General features: G+C 43.9%; 1 protein-coding gene across 2 annotated transcripts; it reads left to right on the forward strand.

Moving 5' to 3' along the window:
- The first annotated feature begins 3,902 nt into the window (after positions 1-3,902).
- Positions 3,903-27,330, forward strand: LOC110534323 (sodium/hydrogen exchanger 9B2). 2 transcript variants are annotated; one of them, XM_090187172.1, is made up of 13 exons: positions 3,903-4,341; positions 13,172-13,504; positions 16,538-16,718; positions 17,381-17,551; positions 19,104-19,246; positions 19,666-19,793; positions 21,459-21,634; positions 22,118-22,224; positions 22,412-22,561; positions 23,087-23,195; positions 23,364-23,500; positions 23,993-24,176; positions 25,072-27,330. In XM_090187172.1, exons 2-13 carry the CDS (start codon positions 13,403-13,405, stop codon positions 25,128-25,130), a joined length of 1,647 nt encoding a protein of 548 aa, XP_090043298.1. In that variant the 5' UTR covers positions 3,903-4,341; positions 13,172-13,402; the 3' UTR covers positions 25,131-27,330. The 2 variants fall into 2 exon arrangements, with proteins under 2 accessions (XP_090043298.1, XP_036789294.2); XM_036933399.2 differs by having other exon boundaries at positions 3,906-4,341; positions 13,107-13,504.
- The last annotated feature ends 270 nt before the right edge of the window (positions 27,331-27,600 follow it).

Consider the following 27,600-nt stretch of genomic DNA (forward strand, 5'->3'; position numbering starts at 1 on the left):
GTGCGCGGAAGGATATAGGAGAATGGAGTTTGCGAAGCAAGCAAGGCGGCGCGGACGGAGGCCCCATAGTCAGCCCCAAAAATTTCTTGGGGGGGGGCTCAGGGAGAGTGTGGCAGAGTCAGGAGCCAGACCTGAGCCAACTCTCCCTGTTTATCGTGAGGAGCCAAGGAGGAGACCAGAGCCGGTGTTGGAGGTGAGCGAAACAGAGACTGTGAAGGAGTTAATGGGGAAATTGGAGGAGAGAGAAATGAGGGAGTTGCTGTGTTGGTGTTTTAAACATGGAATTCGCCCGACGGAGCGTGTCGGGGATTTGATGGCACCTGGGTCAGCGCTCCATACTCGTCCTGAGGTGCGTGTTAGTCGGCTGGTTAAGATGGTGCCAGTCTCACGTACCAGGCCTCCTGTGCACCTCCCTAGCCTTGCACGTCCTGTGCCAGCACCGCTCTCAAGATCTCCAGTACGCCTTCACGGTCTAACCCATCCTGTGCCACCTCCACACCCCAGCCCTCCGGTAGCAGCTCCCCGCATCAGGCTTCCTGTGCGTGTTCTCGGCCCAGTACCACCAGTGCCAGCACCACGCATCAGGCCTACAGTGCGCCTCGCCTGTCCAGCGCTGTCGGAGCCCTCCTCCTCTCCAGCGCTGTCGGAGTCTCCCGCCTGTTTAGCGCTGTTAGAGCCTTCCTTCTCTACAGCGCTGCCGGAGACTCCCGCCTGTTCAGAACTGCCAGTTAGCATAGAGCTGCCAGTTAGCATAGAGCTGCCAGTTAGCATAGAGCTGCCAGTTAGCATAGAGCTGCCAGTTAGCATAGAGCTGCCAGTCTGCAAGGAGCTGCCAGTCTGCATAGAGCTGCCAGTCTGCAAGGAGCTGCCAGTCTGCAAGGAGCAGCCAGAGCTGCCTGTCTGCAGGATGCCGCCAAAGCTGCCAGTCTGCAAGGAGCCGCCAGAGCTGCCAGTCTGCAAGGAGCCGCCAGAGCTGCCAGTTAGCATGGAGCAGCCAGGGCCGCCAGTCAGCATGGAGCAGCCAGGGCCGCTAGTCAGCATGGAGCAACCAGGGCCGCCAGTCAGCATGGAGCAGCCAGGGCCGCCAGTCAGCATGGAGCAGCCAGTCAGCATGGAGCAGCCAGTCAGCATGGAGCAGCCAGAGCAGCCAGTCAGCATGGAGCAGCCAGAGCTGCCAGTCAGCATGGAGCAGCCAGTCAGCATGGAGCAGCCAGAGCTGCCAGTCATCATGGAGCTGCCAGTCATCATGGAGCAGCCAGTCAGCATGGAGCAGCCAGAGCTGCCAGTCGACCAGACTCTTCCAGATCTGCCAGTCGACCAGACTCTTCCAGATCTGCCAGTCGACCAGACTCTTCCAGATCTGCCAGTCGACCAGACTCTTCCAGATCCGCCAGTCGACCAGACTCTTCCAGATCCGCCAGTCGACCAGACTCTTCCAGATCCGCCAGTCGACCAGACTCTTCCAGATCTGCCAGTCGACCAGACTCTTCCAGATCTGCCAGTCGACCAGACTCTTCCAGATCTGCCAGTCGACCAGACTCTTCCAGATCTGCCAGTCGACCAGACTCTTCAAGATCTGCCAGTCGACCAGACTCTTCAAGATCTGCCAGTCGACCAGACTCTTCAAGATCTGCCAGTCGACCAGACTCTTCCAGATCTGCCAGTCGACCAGACTCTTCCAGATCTGCCAGTCAGCCAGGATCTGCCAGTCAGCCAGGATCTGCCGAAACCACCAGCCAGCCAGGTAGATTCATCAACCTGCCTGAGCTTCCTCTCACTCCTGAGCTTCCTCTCACTCCTGAGCTTCCCCTCAGTCCCGAGCTGCCTCAGTCCCGAGCTGCCCCTCAGTCCCGATCTGCTCCTCAGTCCAGTGGGGTTCTGGGTGAGGACTACTAGGCCATGGTCGGCGGCGAGGGTGGACTATCCAGGGACGCGAGGAGAAGGGACTAAGACATTGATTGAGTGGGGTCCATGTCCCGCGCCGGAGCCGCCACCATGGACAGACGCCCACCCGGACCCTCCCTATTGTTTTGAGGTGCGTTCGGGAGTCCGCACCTTAGGGGGGGGGTTCTGTCACACCCTGGTCAAAGTATTTTGTGTTTATCTTTATTTATTTGGTCAGGCCAGGGTGTGGCATGGGTTTTTGTATGTGGTGTGTATGTGTGGGGATTGTAGCTAGTGGGGTGTTCTAGCTAAGTCTATGGCTGTCTGAAGTGGTTCTCAATCAGAGGCAGGTGTTTATCGTTGTCTCTGATTGGGAACCATATTTAGGCAGCCATATTCTTTGAGTTTGTCGTGGGTGATTGTCCTTAGTGTCCTGATGTCATTGTTCTGTGTTAGGATACACAAGTATAGGCTGTTTCGGGTTTTGTTAAGTTTATTGTTTTGGTAGTGTTTGTGTTTAGTGTGTTAATTCATTAAACATGGATTGCAATAGACACGCCGCATTTTGGTCCGACTCTCCTTCACATCAAGAAAACCGTTACATTCAGATTATTCAGGTGAGAAAAAACATCACCCAGATAGGCCAGTCGTGTGAGAAACTCGTCATCATGCAAGCGGTCAGACAAATGAAAATTATGGGCAGTAATGAAAACTTTAAGCTTATCTCTCAATTTTTAAAAACTGTTAATACTTTGCCCCTTGATAACCAGCGCACTTCTGCATGTTGTAAAAGTGTTACATGGTCGCTACCCATGTCATTGCATAGTGCAGAAACTTCATGAGAGTTCAGGGGCCTTGCTTTAACAAAGTTGACCATTTTCACTGTAGTGTCCAAAACGTCTTTCAAGCTGTCAAGCAGCAAGAGCCTCTCGATGGATGCTGCAGTGTACCCAAGTGGCGTCGGTAGCAGCATTGTCCCAGCTATATCCGCGGCAGCAGGAAGAAAGAAGTCCTCCACAATAGTATGGGGCTTGCCTGTCCTAGCCACTCGGTAGCTCACCATATGAAATGCTTCTAGCCCATTCCTATTAAAGGTATCTGTTGCTATACATGTATTACTACTCAAAAGTCTTCTTAATTCTTGCTCAAAAAATTCCTGTGGCTTATTTTTCAAATTGGCATGTTTTGTTTGTAAATGTCTTCGCAGGAGTGAAGGTTTCATTGAGTTGTGAGATAGTACTTTTGCACATATAACACACTGTGGCTGAGGAAAGGCACTACTCCCAATATAAGTGAACCCCAAATCAATGTAGTTCTCATCATATTTGCGTCTCTTTAATGGTCCAACGTCCCTGTCTGTTGTTTGGTGCTTTCCCGGTAATGGGGAGTAGCTCTTCGGCTGCATCAGATTCACAACTGTCAATGTCCATGCTGGCTGGGCTAACAACAAATGTAGAATTGCTGATGCTAGCATTGGATGTGCTTGTGGAATCAGAACAACTTGTGTCGTCGTCAGGTGTAGTACTGCTGGTAGTAGCAGTACTACCAGTAGAGCTGGAATGTGTCTCTATGGACTTACTTTTTTTAATCATTTATCTATTTTCGAGCAAATGGAATGAGCAACATCTAAGTTTGGCTACATACGGACCGTTAGTGGAATTCCAACGAGAGAGTAATGGTTAATGTGATTGGATGTTAATTATTTAACTAGGCTACCTGTTTTTGACATTGTGTTGTTATTTCGCTGAACACTAGATAATAACATTTTCATTTTTGGCAGTGAAAGGAGGCTTCTGATGCGAGAAAGAAAACTCACCCAAATGTATAGCCTTGTTGGAAAATATAAATGGGACTGTTTGAAAATGTGAATATTTTTTATATTTTTTATTTAAAAAAAAAATGTGAATTTGGCGTACCCCAGTTTGGGAATACCTGGTTTAGCGTGACACATGGGCGTAAACTACGGCTGTACCCTACCCAGGGGCGTGGCCACATTTAGCCACGCCTCTCCGTGTGTATTTATCCAGTTTGTAGCCGCTGCTCTCCACGCCTTTCTGTTATTGAGTAACAATTTGTGGATGAGATTAGAAAACAATGTCATGCAGTGGAAATTCATATCCGTCTTCGATGTTAAATTCGGATTTTGATTGAACGAACAGTATACGGATCCGATCAATAGGTCCAACTACTATTGCTATGTATGTTTCTTTTTTTAAATTATGTACTTTTTTATTTTATTTTGTTGCTTAGCCTTGTAGCAGTCAAAATACTGAATTAAAAACGGTGTGTTACTGTAATAATACACACTGATCTCATGTGGATGGTCTTGTCATCCCTCCTGCCCATCATCACGTACTGTAGCAACTCCGTGCAGGAGTGGACGTCACTAATCCTGTGGAATCCGTTAGCCGGCACACACAGTTCATACAATGGGCATGGCAGTTATTGCGTTTTGAGGTGAGTGACAAGTCATTCTGACTACTTTATGGTGTGATTTATAAAACAACAGTTGGTAGCTATTTTGCTGAAGGTTTGCGCGCGGTAATTCAGTGCGTTTTTAGACCGCCGGGGCATAATAGTTAGCCATAGTGTTAAGTAGTTATGTTTTAAGCGTCTACGGGAATAAATACTTTTTAAAGGCCGTCGATATCAATCATGTGAATGTAAAGATACGATGAAGCCAACTAGCTAGTTTGTTGCTAATGCGCGAGACCATATGCCATAGGCTTGAGAATAACGTTAGCCAGCTAAAGTAGCTAGGTTCCAAAAGATGCCATATGGGCTCGCGTTAAACCTAGCATTGATTAGTGTTTTCTTCTTCAAAATTGGATTAACTAACGTCTGTCAGTGTAGTTTACTGGCATAAACAACGTCATATTTTTTGGGCGGTATTGGTTATAATTTTCACTATCCCGATGGCTGCTTTGCAATAATGTGTCTGTGTGGTAACTTTGCAGTTTGACGTCGAGACTCGAGGACGGTTACATGCACACAACAATAGTTCGGACATATAAAGTTTGTATGTGAAAACGATTTCTAAAACGTATACTTCCCGTTTGTTCGAGCTACCGGTGCTGGCACATGCGCATATCAATTACTGTGCTTGAACGCCAATTAAGCGTTAACGTGCCCTAATAATTCCAAAATTTGCTTAGAAAACCGGGTGTTTTAATCGGTGTATGCTTACTTCGATTTTGACGTTACGCCGATTTAAAATGGTCATGTAAACACTTAACGCCATACTCGGCCTTCTCCTATAATCTGTTGAATATCAAATTATTAGTGTTAATGAATGTATGAGCGCATGTTTATTTTGATTGGCGATTTTCTGCTTTATTTTTTAAAATCCCATCATGTAGCCTGATTTCAAATGTGTCCATGTAACGTTAAACGTTAAACCGCCAGGTCGCAATTGTAAATGAGAACTTGTTCTCAACTTGCCTACCTGGTTAAATAAAAATAAAATAAAAACAGGATTATTAGCAAACTCATTATTCCGGCAAAACATGTATACGTTTTAAACTAACTATTATATTAATCTGATGATCCACAATAATCGTACTATTGTGTAAATATAACCGTACTTGGTGAGGCAAGGTAACTCGCGTGAACTAACGTTATGGAATCACTTTCTATACTGAACAAAAATATAAACACAACATGTAAAGTGTTTCATGAGCTGAAATAAAGGATTCCGTAAATGTTCCATACAAACAAAACGCTTATTTCTCTAAAATGTTGTGAACAAATTTGTTTACGTCCCTGTCAGTGAACATTTCTCCTGATTTTTAAACAGCATGATCATTACACAAGTGCACCTTGTGCTGGGGACAATAAAAGGCCTCTGTGCAGTTTTGTCCCACAACACGATGCCACTGACGTCTCAAGTTTTGAGAGGGTGTGCAATTGCCATGCTGACTGTAGGAATATCCACCAGAGCTGTTGCCAGATAATTTAATGTTTGTTTCTCTAACGTAAGCCACCTCCAACATCGTTTTAGATAATTTGTCAGTACGTCCAACCGACCTCACAACCGCAGACCACGTGTAACCACGCCAGGCCAGGACCTCCACATCCAGATCCTTCACCTGTGGTTGCTTAGGTTTCTTTCTGTCTGTAATAAAGACCTTTTGTGGGGAAAAACTAATTTGGATTGCCTGGGCCTGTCTCCCCAGTGGGTGGATCTATGCCCTCCCAGGCCCACCCATGGCTGCGCCCATGCCCAGTCATGTGAACTCCATAGATTAGGGACTAATGAATTTATTTAAACTGACTGATTTCCTTCTATGAACTGTAACTCAGTCAAATCTTTGAAATGTTATATTTTAGTTCAATATAGCTAGCTAGCTTGGACCGGCTGTGGGAGCTAGCTATATATAGTCATATCTTATCTCCTGGCACGTATTCAAATACATCAGGACAACAAGCAAAAGAGCCAGCTCTTTATATTTGAAATAGCGCCACACTCAGCTCATAGCTACATTAAATGTAATCACATAATTGTTTTCATGAGACCGCGTGGTATTGAGAAACCTCACGAACAGGTGAAGAATCTTGGAAGTGTGTGACCACCATCTGTGCCACATCGTTCAGTGTGCACACCACTACGTTTGCAACATAGATGGTGGTATTCGCGCAAAACTGAAAGCATGACCCACCGCATTTCACCATGGGAATATGGCCGAATACAAACAGTGTAGTCATTCCCTCCGCAAGGCAAGCGAATTGTCAGTATAGAGACAAAGTGGAGTCGCAATTCAACAGCTCAGACACAAGACATATGTGGCAGGGTCTACAGGCAATCACGGACTACAAAATGAAACCCAGCCACATCACGGACACCGACGTCTTGCTTCCAGACAAACTACACACGTTCTTTGCCCGCTTTGAGAATAACACAGTGCCACCAATGCGGCCCGCTACAAAGGACTGTGGGCTCTCCTTCTCCGTGGCCGACATTTAAACGTGTTAACCTTCACAAGGCTGCAGGCCCAAACGGCATCCCTAGCCATGTCCTCAGAGCATGCGCAGACCAGCTGGCTGGTGTGTTTACAGACATATTCAATCTCTCCCTATCCCAGTCATGCTTCAATATTGCCACCATTGTCCCTGTACCCAAGAAGGCAAAGGTAACTGAACTAAATGACTATCGCCCCACAGCACTCACTTCTGTCATCGTGAAGTGCTTTGAAAGACTATTCAAGGATTATATAATCTCAAGCTTACCTGTCACCCTAGACCCACTTCAATTTCCATTTGAGTACCGCCCCAATAGGTCCACAGACGATTCAATCGCCTGCACACTGCCTTATCCCATCTGGACAAGAGGAATACCCATGTACAGTGCCTTGCGAAAGTATTCGGCCCCCTTGAACTTTGCAACCTTTTGCCACATTTCAGGCTTCAAACGTAAAGATATAAAACTGTATTTTTTTGTGAAGAATCGACAACAAGTGGGACACAATCATGAAGTGGAACGACATTTATTGGATATTTCAAACTTTTTTAACAAATCAAAAACTGAAAAATTGGGCGTGCAAAATTATTCAGCCCCTTTACTTTCAGTGCAGCAAACTCTCTCCAGAAGTTCAGTGAGGATCTCTGAATGATCCAATGTTGACCTAAATGACTAATGATGATAAATACATTCCACCTGTGTGTAATCAAGTCTCCGTATAAATGCACCTGCACTGTGATAGTCTCAGAGGTCCGTCAAAAGTGCAGAGAGCATCATGAAGAACAAGGAACACACCAGGCAGGTCCGAGATACTGTTGTGAAGAAGTTTAAAGCCGGATTTGGATACGAAAAGATTTCCCAAGCTTTAAACATCCCAAGGAGCACTGTGCAAGCGATAATATTGAAATGGAAGGAGTATCAGACCACTGCAAATCTACCAAGACCTGGCCGTCCCTCTAAACTTTCAGCTCATACAAGGAGAAGACTGATCAGAGATGCAGCAAAGAGGCCCATGATCACTCTGGATGAACTGCAGAGATCTACAGCTGAGGTGGGAGACTCTGTCCATAGTACAACAATCAGTCGTATATTGCACAAATCTGGCCTTTATGGAAGAATGGCAAGAAGAAAGCCATTTCTTAAAGATATCCATAAAAAGTGTCGTTTAAAGTTTGCCACAAGCCACCTGGGAGACACACCAAACATGTGGAAGAAGGTGCTCTGGTCAGATGAAACCAAAATTGAACTTTTTGGCAACAATGCAAAACGTTATGTTTGGCGTAAAAGCAACACAGCTCATCACCCTGAACACACCATCACCACTGTCAAACATGGTGGTGGCAGCATCATGGTTTGGGCCTGCTTTTTTTCAGCAGGGACAGGGAAGATGGTTAAAATTGATGGGAAGATGGATGGAGCCAAATACAGGACCATTCTGGAAGAAAACCTGATGGAGTCTGCAAAAGACCTGAGACTGGAACAGAGATTTGTCTTCCAACAAGACAATGATGCAAAACATAAAGCAAAATCTACAATGGAATGGTTCAAAAATAAACATATCCAGGTGTTTAGAATGGCCAAGTCAAAGTCCAGACCTGAATCCAATCGAGAATCTGTGGAAAGAACTGAAAACTGCTGTTCACAAATGCTCTCCATCCAACCTCACTGAGCTCGAGCTGTTTTGCAAGGAGGAATGGGAAAAAATTTCAGTCTCTCGATGTGCAAAACTGATAGAGACATACCCCAAGCGACTTACAGCTGTAATCGCAGCAAAAGGTGGCGCTACAAAGTATTAACTTAATTTTTCAGTTTTTGATTTTTTAAAAAAGTTTGAAATATCCAATAAATGTCGTTCCACTTCATGATTGTGTCCCACTTGTTGTTGATTCTTCACAAAAAAATACAGTTTTATATCTTTATGTTTGAAGCCTGAAATGTGGCAAAAGGTCGCAAAGTTCAAGGGGGCCGAATACTTTCGCAAGGCACTGTAAGAATGCTGTTCATTGACTACAGCTCAACACCATAGTACCCTCCAAGCTAATCATTAAGCTTGAAGCCCTGGGGTCTCTCAACACCACCGTGTGCAATTGGGTCCTAGACTTTCTGACAGGCCGCCCCAGGTTGTGAAGGTAGAAAACATCTCCACTTCGCTGATCTTCAACACTGGGGCCACACAAGGGTGCATGCTCAGCCCCCTTCTGTTCACCCATGACTGCGTGGCCATGCACGTCTCCAACTCAATCATCAAGTTTGTAGACGACACAACAGTGGTAGGCTTGATTACCAACAACGACGAGACGGCCTATAGGGAGGAGGTGAGGGCACTCGGAGTATGGTGTCAGGAAAACAACCTCTAAGTCAACGTCAACAAAGGAGAGGAAATGATCATGGACTTCAGGAAACGGCAGAGGGAGCACCCCCCTATCCACGTCGACAGGACAGCAGTGGAGGAGGTGAAAAGTTTTAAGTTCCTCGGCGTACACATCACGGACAAACTGAAATAGTCCACCTACACCTCAAGAGGCTGAAGAAATTTGGCTTGCCACCCAAAATCCTGACAAACTTTTACGGATACACAATCGAGAGCATCACCGCCTGGTACGGAAACTGCACCGCCCACAACCGCAGGGCTCTCCAGAGGGTAGTGCGGTCTGCACAACACATCACCGGGGGCAAACTACCTACCCTCCAAGACACCTACAGCACCCGATGTCACAGGAAGGGCAAAAAGATCATCAAGGACAACAACCACCCGAGCCACTGCCTGTTCACCCCGCTATCATCCAGAAGGCGAGGTCAGTACAGGTGCATCAAAGCTGGGATAGAGACAGAAGTTATATTTCAATCTCAAGGCCTTCCGACTGTTAAACAGCCACCACTAACACAGAGAGGCTGTTGCCTACATACAGACTTGAAATCATTGGCCACTCTAACAAATGGATCACTAGTCACTTTAATAATGTTTACATATCTTGCATTACTCATCTCATATGTTATAAAATACAGTATATACAGTGGGGCAAAAAAGTATTTAGTCAGCCACCAATTGTGCAAGTTCTCCCACTTAAAAAGATGAGAGAGGCCTGTAATTTTCATCATAGGTACACTTCAACTATGACAGACAAAATGAGAAAAATAATCCAGAAAATCACATTATAGGATTTTTAATGAATTTATTTGCAAATTATGGTGGAAAATAAGTATTTGGTCACCTACAAACAAGCAAGATTTCTGTCTCTCACAGACCTGTAACTTTTTCTTTAAGAGGCTCCTCTGTCCTCCACTTGTTACCTGTATCAATGGCACCTGTTTGAACTTGTTATCAGTATAAGAGACACCTGTCCACAACCTCAAACAGTCACACTCCAAACTGCACTGTGGCCAAGACCAAAGAGCTGTCAAAGGACACCAGAAACAAAATTGTAGACCTGCACCAGGCTGGGAAGACTGAATCTGCAATAGGTAAGCAGCTTGGTTTGAAAAAAATCAACTGTGGGAGCAATTATTAGGAAATGGAAGACATACAAGACCACTGATAATCTCCCTCGATCTGGGGCTCCACGCAAGATCTCACCCCATGGGGTCAAAATGATCACAAGGTGAGCAAAAATCCCAGAACCACACGGGGGGACATAGTGAATGACCTGCAGAGAGCTGGGACCAAAGTAACAAAGCCTACCATCAGTAACACACTACGCTGCCAGGGACTCAAATTCTGCAGTGCCAGACGTGTCCCCCTGCTTAAGCCAGTTCATGTCCAGGCCCGTCTGAAGTTTGCTAGAGAGCATTTGGATGATCCAGAAGAAGATTGGGAGAATGTCATATGGTCAGATGAAACCAAAATATAACTTTTTGGTAAAAACTCGTCGTGTTTGGAGGACAAAGAATGCTGAGTTGCATCCAAAGAGCACCATACCTACTGTGAAGCATGGGGGTGGAAACATCATGCTTTGGGGCAGTTTTTCTGCAAAGGGACCAGGACGACTGATCCGTGTAAAGGAAAGAATGAATGGGGCCATGTATTGGGAGATTTTGAGTGAAAACCTCCTTCCATCAGCAAGCGCATTGAAGATGAAACGTGGCTGGGTCTTTCAGCATGACAACGATCCCAAACACACCGCCCGGGCAACGAAAGAGTGGCTTCGTAAGAAGCATTTCAAGGTCCTGGAGTAGCCTAGCCAGTCTCCAGATCTCAACCCCATAGAAAATCTTTGGAGGGAGTTGAAAGTCCATGTTGCCCAGCAACAGCCTAAAAACATCACTGCTCTAGAGGAGATCTGCATGGAGGAATTGGTCAAAATACCAGCAACAGTGTGTGAAAACCTTGTGAAGACTTACAGAAAACGTTTGACCTCTGTCATTGCCAACAAAGGGTATATAACAAAGTATTGAGAAACTTTTGTTATTGACCAAATACTTATTTTCCACCATAATTGCAAATTTATAATTGCCAATAAATTCATTAAATATCCTACAATGTGATTTTCTGGATTTTTTTTTTCTTCTCATTTTGTCTGTCATAGTTGAAGTGCACCTATGATTAAAATTACAGGCCTCTCATCTTTTTAAGTGGGAGAACTTGCACAATTGGTGGCTGACTAAATACTTTTTTGCCCCACTGTACATATATCTATTGCATCTTGTCTATGCCGCTCATCCATATATTTATATGTATACATTCTTATTCCATTCCTTTTCTTAGATTTGTGTGTTAGGTAGTTGTTGTGGAATTGTTAGATATTACTTCGCTGTCGGAACTAGAAGCACAAGAATTTCGCTACACCCCCAATAACATCTGCTGACCATGTGTATGTGACCAATAAAAAAAAAAAAATTGAAAACAAAAATAAACTACAGGAATGGTGGAAGTTTAATGTGAAAGGCTCAGCGACATTAGGATTTTTAAAGTCCACCCAGTTTAACCCATCTTAAGGAAATCCACAATTAGTTGGCTAGTAGCTCACTGGCCAGGTAGTAGCCACTATCTACATTTTAATAATTTAATTAGCCTCCTAAATGCAGTGGTCAGTGGCTAAACTAACTATGAGTTGAACATATTTAACCTAGTTCGTTTTCATACATTGTTGCCATCATGTCTAACCAGGTGGCTATTTTAGGCTGTGAGTTTCTGAGTTTGGCGTCCACTGTTAGCTAACTGTTAACTAGCGAGATGGCTTCTGCCTGGCCCATGTGAGCCAGCATGCTACAATTCAATCAGTAGCTATCCTTCTAAATGTGGTGATCACTGGATAAACTAGCTATGAGTCTAACATTTTTGTGAAAACGAACTAGTAGACAGTTGTTGCCCATGGTGGAATCATATCTAACCAGCTGGCTCCTATGTGACATGTCTAGTATGTGCCCATGAGCTCCTGAGTCTAGACAGTCTAGCTAGCGTTGCTAGCTGAGCTGTTTTATAATAAAACGTCTGTGGTGACTCAAACCCTGTAGCTAGCTAACAAGCCCTCCTCGGCGACAATGTTATTGGGGTGCGGGAATATTAGATAACTGTCATTGAAGTTGGTCGTTACTACTGGTTTTAGGGTTGTCACTTGTCAACCAAGTTTTAGATAAGAGGGGAGAGAGATTGTCCGCCATTGTTTTGGTAAGGGCTCAAAGTGATGTCACGCCTTAAAATAAGGCTCAACTAATCACCCGATGGATAATAATTACTTTGGATCTGGTTATCCTATGAAAGGAAGTTCCGCGTGCGGGAAGGCTAGTCTACATGATGAGAATATTTGTATTTTTTGTCGAACGGCAGTCAAGTACCGATCATCATGTCACCAGAATAAGGCCCAGGATATGTATTGGAAAGCGGCATCAAGCACATCACCGTGCATTGTCGCCACCCTGTGAAGTTCAAAAAGATCCAACCATGTTGAACGAACAAATGATCTGTCGGCATTTATAAAATTGTACCGAAACTTCCTGTTTCCATCACAGCTGTCACGATTTATTTTTATTCAGTACGACTTTACTCGCATAAAAACTGGGTGGAACGTGTTTATATAAAGTAATCGAACTTCAGCTTGGTTCCGATTAAAATGGATACTGCTGTAATTGAAATGCCATTATATTGACTGCCTTTATCATAGGAGAAGGAGATTGGTGGCAATGTAGCTAATAACATAGTATGATTTCTATATGAAGTTAGAGGAAATTCTTAATTCATGCATTGATGCCCTTTATTCCCAGTCTCAGTCCATACTGATAGAAGAATGCTGAAATTTGAAAACCTCAGTCTTTATTGTCTGTTTTACAGTTACTGTTTACCTTCACCTTTGATTGCTCCTGCATTTGGCTGGTTTCCACCTCCTATCTCTACAGCCGTGTTTGCCTCAAATGCCTCTCTGGCCAATTCCACCAAGCAAACACTCACTCTCTCACTGCCTTTGACTGAGGAAGAGGTGACGACTCACTGAATGGGAGCTAGTGCTGGACAGTCAGACCTTGGGATACAACAGGAACAGAGCAGCAATGCACCGATGGCCAACCCTCCACCGCATTTGCTGTGAGGTTAGAGAAGTGAGGAGGAGAACGTGAACTGTACTAGATGCCATGATGGAGGACGACCAGCCCAAGTCGAAGCCACCTACATCTTCTCCCTTGCTGGACCTAGAACACAGTGACGGAGCCTTGCCAGTAACGAACCATGCAGAGGTATAGTATATATAGTGCTTTAGCCAAACTGCTAATAGATAGCCTTTACATCATTTAATGATACTGAGTCACTGAATCTATGAGAAATGGCTGACCGGAAGCTTTGGCATAATACTAGTTCCATACATTGATCTAGAATCAGTTTTGAAGGCATTAGTTTACATTTCCTATTGGCAGTGTACTGTGCACTCTTATTTGGCTTTATGCATTGATGGCGTCAATTATTTATGGGAAAAGAAAAGTAAAATCATTGCTGACGTTTTGTTAGGTCATTTGAAACATACCTCGAGATGTACCCTACCAGCAGATTTTCGCCAGCCTCTTTATTTCACAGAGTGTGGTATAAGTTGAAACAGCCTTTTTCATGACACTAACTGTTCTCATTGTGGCACACTCTTTGTAGTAAAAGTCTGTATCTACTCTTTATGATAAGCATGAGAACTATTACTTACTGGGAACACAGTAGTGTTTTGTTAGTATGACTAACCTCTTTGTCAACAATGAAGAACTACTTAACATAGGTGTGTCAAAGAAATGGAGGCAAAAAAGCCAGTAGCGTTGGCATTCGCTCCAATACTTCTTATTAGAGGTCGACCGATTAATCGGAATGGCCGATTTTAATTCGGGCCGATTTCAAGTTTTCATAAGAATTGGTATTTTTGGACACCAATTTGGCAGATATTTTTTTTTTCTCACTTTTATTTAATCTTTATTTAACTAGGCAAGTCAGTTAAGAACACATTCTTATTTTCAATGATGGTCTAGGAACGGTGGGTTAACTGCCTCGTTCAGAGGCAGAATGACAGATTTTTACCTTGTCAGCTCGGGGGATTCAATATTGCAACGTTGCGGTTAACTAGTCCAACGCTCTAACCACCTGCCTTTCATTGCACTCCACTGGGAGACTGCCTGTTACGCGAATGCAGTAAGCCAAGGTAAGTTACTAGCTAGCATTAAACTTATCTTATAAAAAACAATCAATCAATCATAATCACTAGTTAACTACACATGGTTGATGATATTATTAGTTTATCTAGCGTGTCCTGCGTTGCATATAATCGATGTGGTGCGTATCGTTGTTCCAATATGTACCTAACCATAAACATCAATGCCTTTCTTAAAATCAATACACAGAAGTATATATTTTTAAACCTGCATATTTAGCTGAAAGAAATCCAGGTTAGCAGGCATTATTAACCAGGTGAAATTGTGTCACTTCTCTTGCGTTCATTGCACACAGAGTCAGTGTATATGCATCAGTTTGGGCCGCCTAATTTGCCAGAATTTTACGTAATTATGACATAACATTGAAGGTTGTGCAATGTAACAGGAATATTTAGACTTGTGGATGCCACCCGTTAGATAAAATACAGAACGGTTCCGTATTTCACTGAAAAAATACGTCTTGTTTTCGAGATGATAGGTCATTAATATGCTCAAATCCAGAAACGAAGGTTCGTATTTCTGTGTGTTATCATGTTATAACTAAGTCTATGATTTGATAGAGCAGTCGGACTGAGCGATGGTATGCACCAGCAGGCTCGTAAGCATTCATTCAAACAGCACTTTCATGCGTTTGCCAGCAGCTGTTTATGACTTCAAGCCTATCAACTCCCAAGATTAGGCTGGTGTAACCAATGTGAAATGGCTAGCTAGTTAGCGGGGTGCGCGCTAATAGCGTTTCAAACGTCACTCGCTCTGAGACTTAAAGGAGTAGTTGTTCCCCTTGCTCTGCAAGGGCCGCGGCTTTTATGGAGCGATTGGTAACGCTGCTTCGAGGGTGGCTGTTGTCAATGTGTTCCTGGTTCGAGCCCAGGTAGGAGCGAGGAGAGGGACGGAAGCTATACTGTTACACTGGCAATACTAAAGTGCATATAAGAACATCCAATAGTCAAAGGTATATGAAATACAAATGGTATAGACAGAAATAGTCCTATAATAACTACAACTTAAAACTTCTTACCTGGGAATATTGAAGACTCATGTTAAAAGGAACCACCAGCTTTCATATGTTCTCATGTTCTGAGCAAGGAACTTAAACGTTAGCTTTCTTACATGGCACATATTGCACTTTTACTTCTCCCACACTTTGTTTTTGCATTATTTAAACCAAATTGAACATGTTTCATTAAATATTTGAGGCTAAATTGAATTTATTGATGTATTATATTAAGTTAAAATAAGTGTTCATTCAGTATTGTTGTAATTGTCATTATTACAAATAAATTTTTAAAAAAATCGTCCGATTAATCCGTATCAGCTTTGTTTGGTCCTCCAATAATCATTATCGGTGTTAAAATCATAATCGGTCGACCTCTACTGTAACTACTGTAACGGCTTTCTTCTATCTCCTCCTCGGACGAGGAGGTGTAGCAAGGATCGGACCAAAATGCGGCGTGTAGATTGCGATCCATGTTTATTAAACTGAAGCAACACGAATCTAAATACAAACACTACAAAACAATAAACGTAACGAAAACCGAAACAGCCTAATACTCGTGCACATAAACACGGACATCAGGACACTAAGGACAATCACCCACGAAACACCCAAAGAATATGGCTGCCTAAATATGGTTCCCAATCAGAGACAACGATAAACACCTGCCTCTGATTGAGAACCACTTCAGACAGCCATAGACTTCACTAGAACACCCCACTAAGCTACAAACCCAACACACCACATACAAAAACCCATGCCACACCCTGGCCTGACCAAATAAATGAAAATAAACACAAAATACTTCGACCAGGGCGTGACCTCTACTTCTTATCAACTTTCAATTGTTAGGCGAGGCTACCCTAAACAAGTTCCTGACACCACAATCATTCTCTCTTGAAAGATTGCAATAATTTCAACTCAACTAATAAACAAATATCCAATAGGGTGTTACTTTTTCAGAAGCTTTTATTGAAATGTCATTTTTGTAGTAAGAAAGTTGAATTAAAAAGTATGGCTACTGACACATTTTCATTTGGAGCTAAGACCCTTTTTCTCTACGTCTCTGCCCCCCTCCCCTGGGTGTGAACCAGATTCAGGTGGTGGTGAGCCGGAGCTCCACCCCCCAAGTCACGGAGGAGACCTACTTCATCCCCCGTAACCCGGTGGTGGATGCGGGCACCAACACCGACCCCCCGGTCATCTGCTGTGGCAGGCTCCGCCGGGAATGCCCCTGCCCGCCCCGAGGCCTCCTGTCCTCCCTCATCACCAAGGGTGGGCACCAGCATAGAAATAGGCCACTCTAATATTGTGTCTCTATGCTGGTGCCCATAGAAACTGAATTCTACTTCAATGGACACCAGAATAGAGATACAATATTTGCCTAATGAACCTTCATAACGCTACAATGTGCTGATAATGCCATTGTGGTCTGTGTTTTATTTAATTCCGGGCACCAGGGGGGGCTAATGCTACCGTAGAAATGTTACCTTGGTGACATTGCTATGGGTTCAGGGATTGGCATCTTGTAGTGTTTTGTGCTTGGGTGAGTGGAAAATGGAGAGAGCGGGTAATATGTTAGGATGGAGTTTGTAGAACCAGTGTGTGTGTCTGTGTGTGTCAATAAAGGGCACAAAGGTCCTCTAGAATTGCTGATTTTTATCCAGTGCATGCTGTTGAACAGTGCCACAGTTATACCCTGAGGCATTTATATAGCACAAATGGAGTAGATTTACAGATGGACTAAGGCACTACCCACTGTCCCTGATGTACTGAAATATACAAGTTAACATTTATGCTTAGTAGTAGACCTTTGAATCCATTATACCTTGCAAATCAAGTACAGCACATTTAATTTTATTTGGCAGGTGAAAGGCAAAAAACGAACAAACTGCTAACTGGCCACGTACTGACTTCTGACCTCTCCTCCCTCCCAGTCCTCATTGCGTTAGTGCTGTTTGGCGTGGTGTGGTCCATCACAGAGAAGGAGTGTCTGCCGGGGGGGAACCTGTTCGGCATCACCGTGCTCTTCATCTGTTCCGTCACCGGGGGAAAACTGGTGGGCCTCATACAGCTGCCCAAATTGCCTCCCTTTCCCCCGTTACTGGGTAGGTAATGCGAATGGAGAGAGAGAGTGTGCGTGTGTGTATATATATGTGTTTGTGTGTTGTAGGTGATAGGCTCTGTCTTGTCCGTGACCGCATGTGTATGTGCACTACAACAGGTTATCTTCTGTAACCTCTACCTCATTTCACTTGTTGAGAGTGAGACAATATGGCATCTTCAGGGTGTTGCGTGCCATACATGTTCCTTAGTAACAGTCAGAGACGCCATCTTTTTCTTTGTCTTTGATATGGGAGTGGCTGCCTGGCTGCTGGTAATATATATCTGCTGTTATCATAGATAGAACACACACACACACACACACACGACTACTTACTATAATAAGCCCACATTCAGATTAAACACACCCACTCACTATATTTAGCATGCATGCACTTGCTTGTCCCCTCACTACTGCTCTTTACTATACATGTCCAATGTGACTGTTTCAGCTGCATGTAACATGGTCAAACAGTCTTTTATTATTCTGTCTGGCTTTGCCAACACTGCTACTTCGTGTGTAGTACGTCATACATGTGTTACTACCATACCTAGACAGTGGCGTGAGTTTATATCCCACCTTATTCCATTTCTAACCAAATGAACAACCTTGTTGACTTAGACTGATAGGGAGTGAATTCAAATGTATTTGCATTTCTTAACATAATATAGAGACTTGGTTGAGACACGGCGCAGCTTTGACCAAAGTCTTGATGCCGGTAGCCACATGACAAGTCCTGTAGTTTGCATAGACCCCTATAATAAGACAGTGGCCACTCGTTCAGCCCACAAGTCAGACGTTTAGATTCACAACCTACTCCTCGCTTTCAACAGTCCAGAAAGGAGATGCCATCTTTGTTCGGATAGACACTACACTAACGATCAGAGGCCACTCCCATAGTTCAGTTCAGAAGTAAAGTCCTGATTGTTGGATGTACATCTTTGATAGTTATTGTCTCTCCAACCCCTGTTTTTCTTTTTGTAAACCCAGAGGAACTCTGTTTCCCAGTTCAAAGTCCCCGTTTCATTGTTTGAACTGAACAGACCTTTTTTGGCCTACGTTGCCTCAAATCCACACAACCCTGGCGTTGGCTAATGCCACTCTCTTACCAACTGAACCACACAGGACCACATTGATCTTTCTGACCTTCAAAAGGCAATTCAATTTCATACAGTAGATTAAAGACTCCAATGTTTGCATTATCCCTACTTGGAAACGTTTTTCCTTTACTCCCAAAAGACTCCTATGCCTAGAAGCTTTTGATATCTTAAACCAATTGATCTTCAACCTTTTTAATATTCAGTTCCATAAAAGGTGTATTTCTTGGCCAAACCATTGTGAAGATGGGAATAATATCTTAGCCTGAAGTTTTCTGTTTAACTCTTAAAAAAACATGGTTGTCTTCAGAACAACAGGAAGACATTGTCGTCCCGTCCCCCCCCCCCCCCCCTTTGCTGTGAGAAAGTCCAAAGAATAACACCATGGTTGTTAATAAAAGTATTACTTTATCATACTATTATATTAAAGTTATCATTGTTTTCTGTCATTCTCTACAGGTATGCTATTGACGGGCTTCCTGCTGCGTAATATCCCCGTGGTAACGGACGCCGTGTACATCGACTTCCGATGGTCTGCCTCCCTGAGGAACATTGCCCTCGCTGTCATCCTGGCCCGAGCAGGCCTGGGATTGGACGGCTCGGTATGTCAATCAAACACTCATCTCTCTCCATAGGCCGACGCTTTTAGTGTTTAGTACTTGTCTTTTATTATTTAAGTTCCTGTGTTAAAGGAAAAATCCCCTCAAACTATAAATGTGTATATCTTTTTAATTAGTTCACTGTTGATACAGTCCCAAAATGTTTTGCATTTCAGCAGTTAAGTTTTCATGACTTTCAGGAAGCAAAGTGTCACTTGCCACGTCGTCATGGCGCAAAGTACATCGTATGATGCAAAACTCATCATCATCATGATGTAGCAAGTGACACTTTGCTTCTTGAAAATCATATTTCTTCAAAACTTGATTGCAGACATGCAAAACATTTTGCGACTGTATCCACAATGGACTATTGCAATGTGGATTTTTCCTTTTAATTTGTGTGTGTATATGTGTGTTCCCAGGCTCTGAAGAAGCTGAGTATGGTGTGTGCGCGCGTGGGAATGGGACCCTGCATCATCGAGGCCTGCACCGTCGCCATCGTCTCCCACTTCCTCATGGGCTTGCCCTGGATCTGGGGATTCATCCTAGGGTAAACTCTCTTTCTCTGTCTCGTTTTATCTCTCTCGATCTCTCTTCGCTGTCTCTCTGTCGTCCTCTCTGAGCCTTCTACTTCTAAATCCCATTCAGTATTCTGTGGCCTCCCGATGCATTTGTAAAGCTAAAGGGCTACCTAACACCGCTTGCATTCCAATAAGACGGGTGTAGAGTATTTGGCAGCTGCCTCACCGTGAACACTTGAAGTATCCTTTATACCAGGGCTCTCCAATCCTGTTCCTGGAAAGCTACCGTCCTGTAGGAGTTCACTCCAACCCTAATCTAGTGCACCTGATTCTAATAATTAGCTCTAACCAGGTTAGTTCTAACTGGGGTTGGAGCAAAAACCGACAGGATGGTTAGCCCTCGATGAACAGGATTGGAGACCCCGCCTTTATACATTTTCATTTCATCCTGACACTTAGCCCTTTGCTCTCTTTCTTTCTCTCTCTCTCGCTCTCTCCCTCTCTTTTGTTATATCTCTGTCTTCTCTATTTCTCTCGTCCTCGCTCCTCTTGCTCTCTCTCTTGTCCAATCCACTTTTATGATCTCTCACTCTGATCTGTCCATCATTCTATTCATCCATCCCTCTAAATATACTACATGACCAAAAGTGTGTGGAAACCTGCTCGTCGAACATCTCATTCCAAAATCATGGTCATTAATATGGAGTTGGTCCCCCCTTTACTGCTATAATAGCCTCCACTCTTCTGGGAAGGCTTTCAACTTGAATTTGGAACAATGCTGCGGGGACTTGCTTCCATTCAGCCACGAGCATTAGTGAGGTTGGGCACTGATGAGCTTTACACCACACCAGCCGACGCTTGGGATTGCGCATGGTGATCTTAGGCTTGTGTGCAGCTACTCGGCCAAGGGAATTCATTTCATGAAGCTCCAGACGAACAGTTCTTGTGCTGATGACAGGTGATTTTTACACACTACGTGCTTCAGCACTTGGCAGTTCCGTACTGTGAGCTGGTGTGGCCTACCACTTCACGGCTGAGTCGTTGTTGCTCCTAGACATTGCCAACAGCACTTACAGTTGGCCGGGGCAGCTCTAGCAGGGCAGAAATGCGATGATCTGCCACGTTGATGATCTGCCACACTTCAGTAGGGCCATTCTACTGCCAATGTTTGTCTATGGAATATTGCATGGTTGTGTGCTTGATTTGATACACCTGTCAGAATTGGATGTGGCTGAAATTGCCAAATCCACTCATTTGAAAGGATGTCCACATATAGTGTATATCTCAAACTAATCCCTATTAGTAAAGCTGCATCATTAAACACTTTGTCTTTACTCATTTTATTCTCCCCTCCCCTGTCCCTTCTAGGTTTGATGTCTTCAATCAATCAAATGTGTTATTTTTATTTAGAGCCCTTTTTACATCAACAGTTGTCAAAGTGCTTTTACAGTAACCCAACCTTTGAAAGCATCTTCCACGGGCCCATATTATATGATGAACTCTCATAATGTGTCTCCTCTCCTGTAGGTTTGTACTGGCTATCTGCTAAATGGTCATATGATCATTATTCATATTACAGGTTGTTACTTCGGAGGTCGTTCTTCAGCCTGGCAACCCAAACTCACCCATTCTGGCAACCCAAACCTGATGAATATGATGATTAACCCTCACTTTGGCTCTCCCGTCTCTTGTAGATTTGTGCTGGGAGCCGTGTCCCCGGCCGTGGTGGTTCCCTCCATGCTGCTGCTGCAGAAGGACGGCTACGGCTTGGAGCAGGGCATCCCTACCCTCCTCATGGCCGCCGGCAGCTTCGACGACATCCTGGCCATCACCGGCTTCACCACCTGCATGGGCATGGCCTTCGCCACCGGTAGGGATCCAATTAGTCGGGAGCATGTTGATTTGTGCCTCTGCTCTGAGCCAATGATGAGAGGAGACCACTATGAAAAAAATAGAACTTTATTATCTGTTTTTGTTGCAACGTTACTAGAAATCTTCCTGCAATCCGTGCTGGATCCAATAGATGGCGCTCTCACACTTCGGGAATCAAACCTACAAACCATGTTGTTGCAAGCGCCATGCTTTACCAACTGAGCTTACACAGGACCATTTCGTATGAGCTATTACGGTGTCTTCCTCTGTATTGCATGATTTGTATTATTGACTTCCTGCTGCATACTGCTTCCCTAATGGCATCCCATTCCCTATAGAGTGAACTATTTTTGACCAGGGTCCACATAGGACTCTGGTCAAAAGTAGTGCACTCTATAAGTAACAGGGTAACATTTGGGACGATCCCATCTGTTTTGATATTAACTTCATATGTTTTGTTGTGCTGTGTCTCCCTCTGCAGGATCCATGTGGTACAACCTGCTGAGAGGTATACTGGAGGTGGGAGGGGGAATGGTAGCTGGGGTACTGCTGGGATTTCTGCTGCGCTACTTTCCCAGCAAAGACCAGGTAGGAATCTCCATCGAAAGCACTTAGCTTTTAGTCTAGGAGTAGGCCAGGTCTAGGAAACTAGCTTGTAGAGTTGACCTATAACGGAGCTCAGTTTTCTCAGTAATGTTAGTCCAGGGACATAGTCCTTGTTTGGGAAACTTTATTAATGCGTCCTTTCTTCCTTCTCTCGCTCTCTCTCCTGTAGGACAACGTTGTGATGAAGCGCGCATTCCTGCTGCTGGGCCTGTCGGTGTTTGCTGTGTTCGGCAGCAACGTGGCTGGCTTCCCCGGCTCCGGGGGCCTCTGCACCCTGGTCCTTGCCTTCCTGGCTGGCCTGGGCTGGAGAAGATCAAAGGTCAGTCAACGACCCCATCCCGTGCCGACCCCTCACTCAACCCTCCGTACCCTGCATCTTCTAGCTAGGCACTTACTCTCTCACCCAACACCCAAATGCCCCTCTAGCCCTTACCTCTAACACAGTGGACTAAACTAAAACATCAGATAGCAGCTGGACAGCTTGAACGTTCCAGTGTAGCACAAACTGTTGTCTTAAGACAGAGTGGGACCCTTCCAGTCAGTATACAGAGGCCCAATCCTAAATATACAGTAACAGAGTCACATCTGATATTGTCTCTTTGGGAGGCAGATTCTCTAGTAGAGAAACAAAGTTGTGAAGTCTTGGTGTTTGCTGAACTCTCTCTGTAGTCTGGTTTGTGTCTGGTAAGTGTTTTTTTTTGTTAAATGTTTTTGTTATCACTTGTCTTGATAGTGCTTCTCAAACCCTTCCATTTGACTACTTTCACAAATTGTGTTTGAAAACGTCAGTAATTTGAGAAACCGTAACGTGTGTGTCTGACTGACTCTGTGTGTTTGTGTGCAGGTCCCTGTGGAGGACATAGTGGGTATTGCCTGGGAAGTGTTCCAGCCACTGCTCTTTGGCCTGATCGGGGCTGAGATCCAAATCTCAGAGCTGGACAAAATCACTGTCGGTGAGAACACAAACACACGCATAAACACACAGTCAGTAAGAACACACACACCACATATACCTTTATACCCCGCTCTTTGGAGATCTTCTATCAGGTGTGTTTTCCTACTTTAACCTGAAAAAAATGTGTTTATCATTCTACCCGCTATTCCCTTCCCTGTCCCACCAGGCCTGGGCATAGGCTCTCTGGCCATTGGTCTGCTGGTGCGTGTTCTCTTCACCTTTGTCTGTGTGCTGTGTGCCGGCTTCAACTTCAAAGAGAAGCTCTTCATCGCTCTGGCCTGGTTACCCAAAGCCACCGTACAGGTACTTAACGTTAAACAGGAACCAAGGTGGCCTGGAGTGGTCTAAGCAGCTACCTGTGGAGCACACGTACGATTTACCTCTGCCAGCACGGGCTCAAATCCAGCTTACTGCTCTTTCAGCACTCTCCTACCTTTCATCTCTCTATTAAAAAAAAAACAAGAACAAGATTCTAAGGCTGAAATTTTCCTGACACAATAAAAGGTTTCAACAAGCAAAATAACCATAGCATTTGAAAATTGTAACTAACTTGTGATTGCAACACGTTTTTGTCTGTAACAATATTAGTATTGTGAGTAAAAATAAATAAATTGCACACTCTGGTGCTGCTCTGCATGGGAAGGGGAAGGGGTTGGGGAAAATCTGTCATATCATTCCCAACATTGGCGTTAAGTTTGACTTGAGCTTTCCAATAAGTTGTAGGTGCTTTAAATCACAATGTTGAGGGTAACGTGGCCAATGTGTCGATCTCCTCCCTTCCTCTTTTCTCCCTAGGCGGCCATCGGCTCCACAGCGCTGGACATGGCCCGCACCAAGGAGGATAAGGAGCTGGAGAAGTACGGCATGGACGTGCTGACAGTGGCCGTGCTCTCCATCCTGCTCACAGCCCCCATAGGGGCCCTGGTCATCGGACTCACAGGACCTCGCCTGCTGCGTAAACCAAAGAACCCTGACTGGGGTGAGAACGCAAACACATCGTCTGCATAAATGCACAGACCGAAGTGAACACACACAGAATGTGCAAACACATCGTCTGCATAAATGCACAGACCGAAGTGTACACACACAGAATGTGCAAACACATCGTCTGCATAAATGCACAGAACGAAGTGCACACACACACACACACACACACACACACACACAGTAATAGGAAGGGACTGCCTCACCATCTCAGTGTTTTTAAAATCGAAGCGCACACAAAAACCCACAACTACTACTAACCTTGCTTGAGTGACAGCTGTCATCCCCCACATGACATAAACGGTGACCTTATACAGCACATTATGGTTTTAACCTCCACTCCTATTATACACCATTGTGCTTTTTTGTTTTTAAACCAGCTTGTCATAGCTTTGTCCACACAGCATAGGGAAGGAAGCGTGTTTATGAAAAGCAGTGTCCCTTTATGACGGAGATGATCTTTATTTGGAAAACCTGGAATCCAAACTGTTATGCTTTTGTTTCAACATTGTTGACAGTGGTGAAACAGAGCTTATCAGTCAGAATCTCAGGCTAATAAAGAGAAGCCGTGGGTTGGAGAATGATTTGCATTGTGGCTTCAGGTAGTCTTTTGTTTCCTGCGTCATGCTTCGTCTCAGCCCTGTCACCAAACAATGGTGGCTTTTTTTGCTCTTCAGGTTTGCAGGGAGATTTTTTTTTATGACTACACTGTGTGTCCTGATGAAACGTGTTACCTGCCCATCGCTGTGTCTCAGACTACACTCAGAGACATTTTCCATGTTGACCATTTGGCCTATAGTCATATTTTGTTTATACTCCGAGGCACTTCAGTTACACACACGGTAAAAAAATAAATAATAATTTTCTACCCTTTTTCCTTGGATATGCAGAGCGGGAGCAAAGCGGAACTATGACCGAGTCCCCAATCACCTACGAGAGTACCCTCTGATACCAAATCAACGTCAGTGATGGGAACCAGGAAGAACACTTCACCAAGGAGGAAATTACATGGATGGATCATAGGGAAAATGGGGGCACTTCAAAGGTGCATCTAAATGGCATCCTATTCTAGTGTAAAAATGCCACCCTATTCCCTTGAAAGTGCTGTACTGTATTGAGAACAGGGTTCCTATGTCAGACTCTTGTGACACCCAGGATATTGCCTTTCGGACAGTGGGGTTTTCAGAGGGCCTTTGCCACTTCATCTGTCCTTGGTGTGTTTGACACCCTGCCATGTTTATTTATATCTCCCCTGAGGGTAGTTTTCAGGCCTCGAGCTACAGCTGCCACTCAACCAACAAGCCACGATATCCAAGCATTCTGCACTATACTGTAACGTTACGATACAATGGCTGAAAATTCAGTAATGCTACTACTAAAATTATACCCGATCATTAAAAGTGGTTCGAAGAGTGGAGCCACTGGAATTGAATGTGTTTGACATTGACCATCAGGCATATGTTGTGTTCATTATCACACAGTCGTACACTGTATGTACGCCCTCACAACATTTTTTGTTGTTGTTGTCCTTAGGCCTTATGCATCAATTTACCAGCTGTTGATGTTGTATTCTGTGTGAATGTAATGTATTTGATAAGTGTGTTGTACTGTGGTTTGATACAGGGAAAATATTATATTTAGCGATGGACGGTTGTTGCTAGCGTGCTAGCTAGACGCAGGACAAAGGCAAGCCAGTTTTATTTATTGTACGTTTCCATTTAAGCAATATTCAAATCATGTGTGCACTAAATGTGAACGTCACAAAAAAACATGAATAATATGGGCCCCTAGCTAAGATATATTTAAGACTCGTCTTTAATGCAAAATCAGTGTAGCTCAGATCATAGCATCACATTCCGAGCAATATAACTGTAAAATCAATGTTTTTCATTTCAAATGTTTTTCAATGTTTTTCATTTCAAATCATTTGTTTTTATTATTTTATTATTCAGTATTTATAGTTTTGATTCCATAAAGAGTTAATTATGCAGTTGATTTAGATTTTCATTTTTGTTACGTTTTGTATGGACTCTTGAAAGGGTCCCTTAGGTTTTTCAGTAGTAATTTGTGGTGTGAACCATGTAAAAGTCCTGTATAGCTTTTGAAACTTGAACTTCAAAAAGCTCAATGCCAATTTGATCTGTTACAAACTAATTCCATTAGCATGTAAACCGTAGGTCTAGCTCAGCCAGAATATTATACCCGGAAATTATATATTCACACCAGAAAGGATTTGATATTGAGAGAGACATGTCTGCACTGGCCTTTTAACGAAGGTGGTAGTCTTTTGACACTGTGTAAGAGAACATGAAGGACACCTTCCTAATATTGAGATGCATCCCTTCCTTTTTCCCCTCAGAACAGCCTCAATTTGTCTGGGCATGGACTCTACAAGGTGTCAAAGTGTTCTACAGGGATGCTGGCCCATGTTGACTCCAATGCTTCCTACAGTTGTATCAAGTTGGCTGGAATGTCCAGCACTCAAAAGACATTCTTGATACACGCGGGGAAACTGTTGAGTGTGGAAAAACCCATCAGCGTTGCAGTTCTTGACACAAACCGGTGCCATACACTTTTCAAAGGCAACTCACCCTCTGAATGGCACATAAAGTGCATTCAGAAAGTATTCAAACCCCTTACTTTCCCATATTATGTTATTTTACAGCCGTATAAAGTTGATTCAATCAAAAATCCTCAATCTACATACAACCCCATAATGATTGAAACGGGTTAAAACATTTTGCAAATTTATTAAAAATAGACTTATTTACGTAAGTATTCAGACCTGTAAGAATATTTTGAAGATAAATGTACAACACAGAGGACTAAAGGTCAAGAGGGAATTAACGATCAATGGAAATAGTGGGTTTTCTGTAATAGGGCATTAATGATCAATGGGTCAGAGACATGGGAGGAATTTGTCATCTATATGTTGTCTGAAACAGGGTACTTGTTATTTGGCCATTGGCCCAGTTTTATTGCAAGGAATTCTAATGTGTCAACCACAGGCTAGGGTTAGGTTATAAATTACATCCTGTCACTTGGTTCTGTAGAGAGAATCACTGAGGACAGGGGAGAATGAACATCTGCCTCTCAGCATAACATCTATGATTTGTCCTCTTTGAATAAACCTATTTTTCTCCGCCTGATTTGCTTTGGGGTCTGTGTTATTGAAGCGTAACATCAACTGCTAACAGACCCTTTGCTATGAGACTTGAGCTAAGGCGCATCCTGTTTCCATTGATCATGCTTGAGATGTTTCTACAACTTGGAGTCCACCTGTGGTAAATTCAATGAATTTGAAAGTGCATGTCAGAGCAAAAACCAAGCCATGAGGTCAAAGGAATTGTCCGTAGAGCTCCAAGACACAATTGTGTCGAGGCACAGATCTGCTGATGGGTACAAAAAATGTCTGCAGC

This window comes from Oncorhynchus mykiss, chromosome 10, assembly GCF_057628025.1.
Source record: "Oncorhynchus mykiss isolate SJ-2025 chromosome 10, ASM5762802v1, whole genome shotgun sequence".
NCBI lineage: Eukaryota > Metazoa > Chordata > Actinopteri > Salmoniformes > Salmonidae > Oncorhynchus > Oncorhynchus mykiss.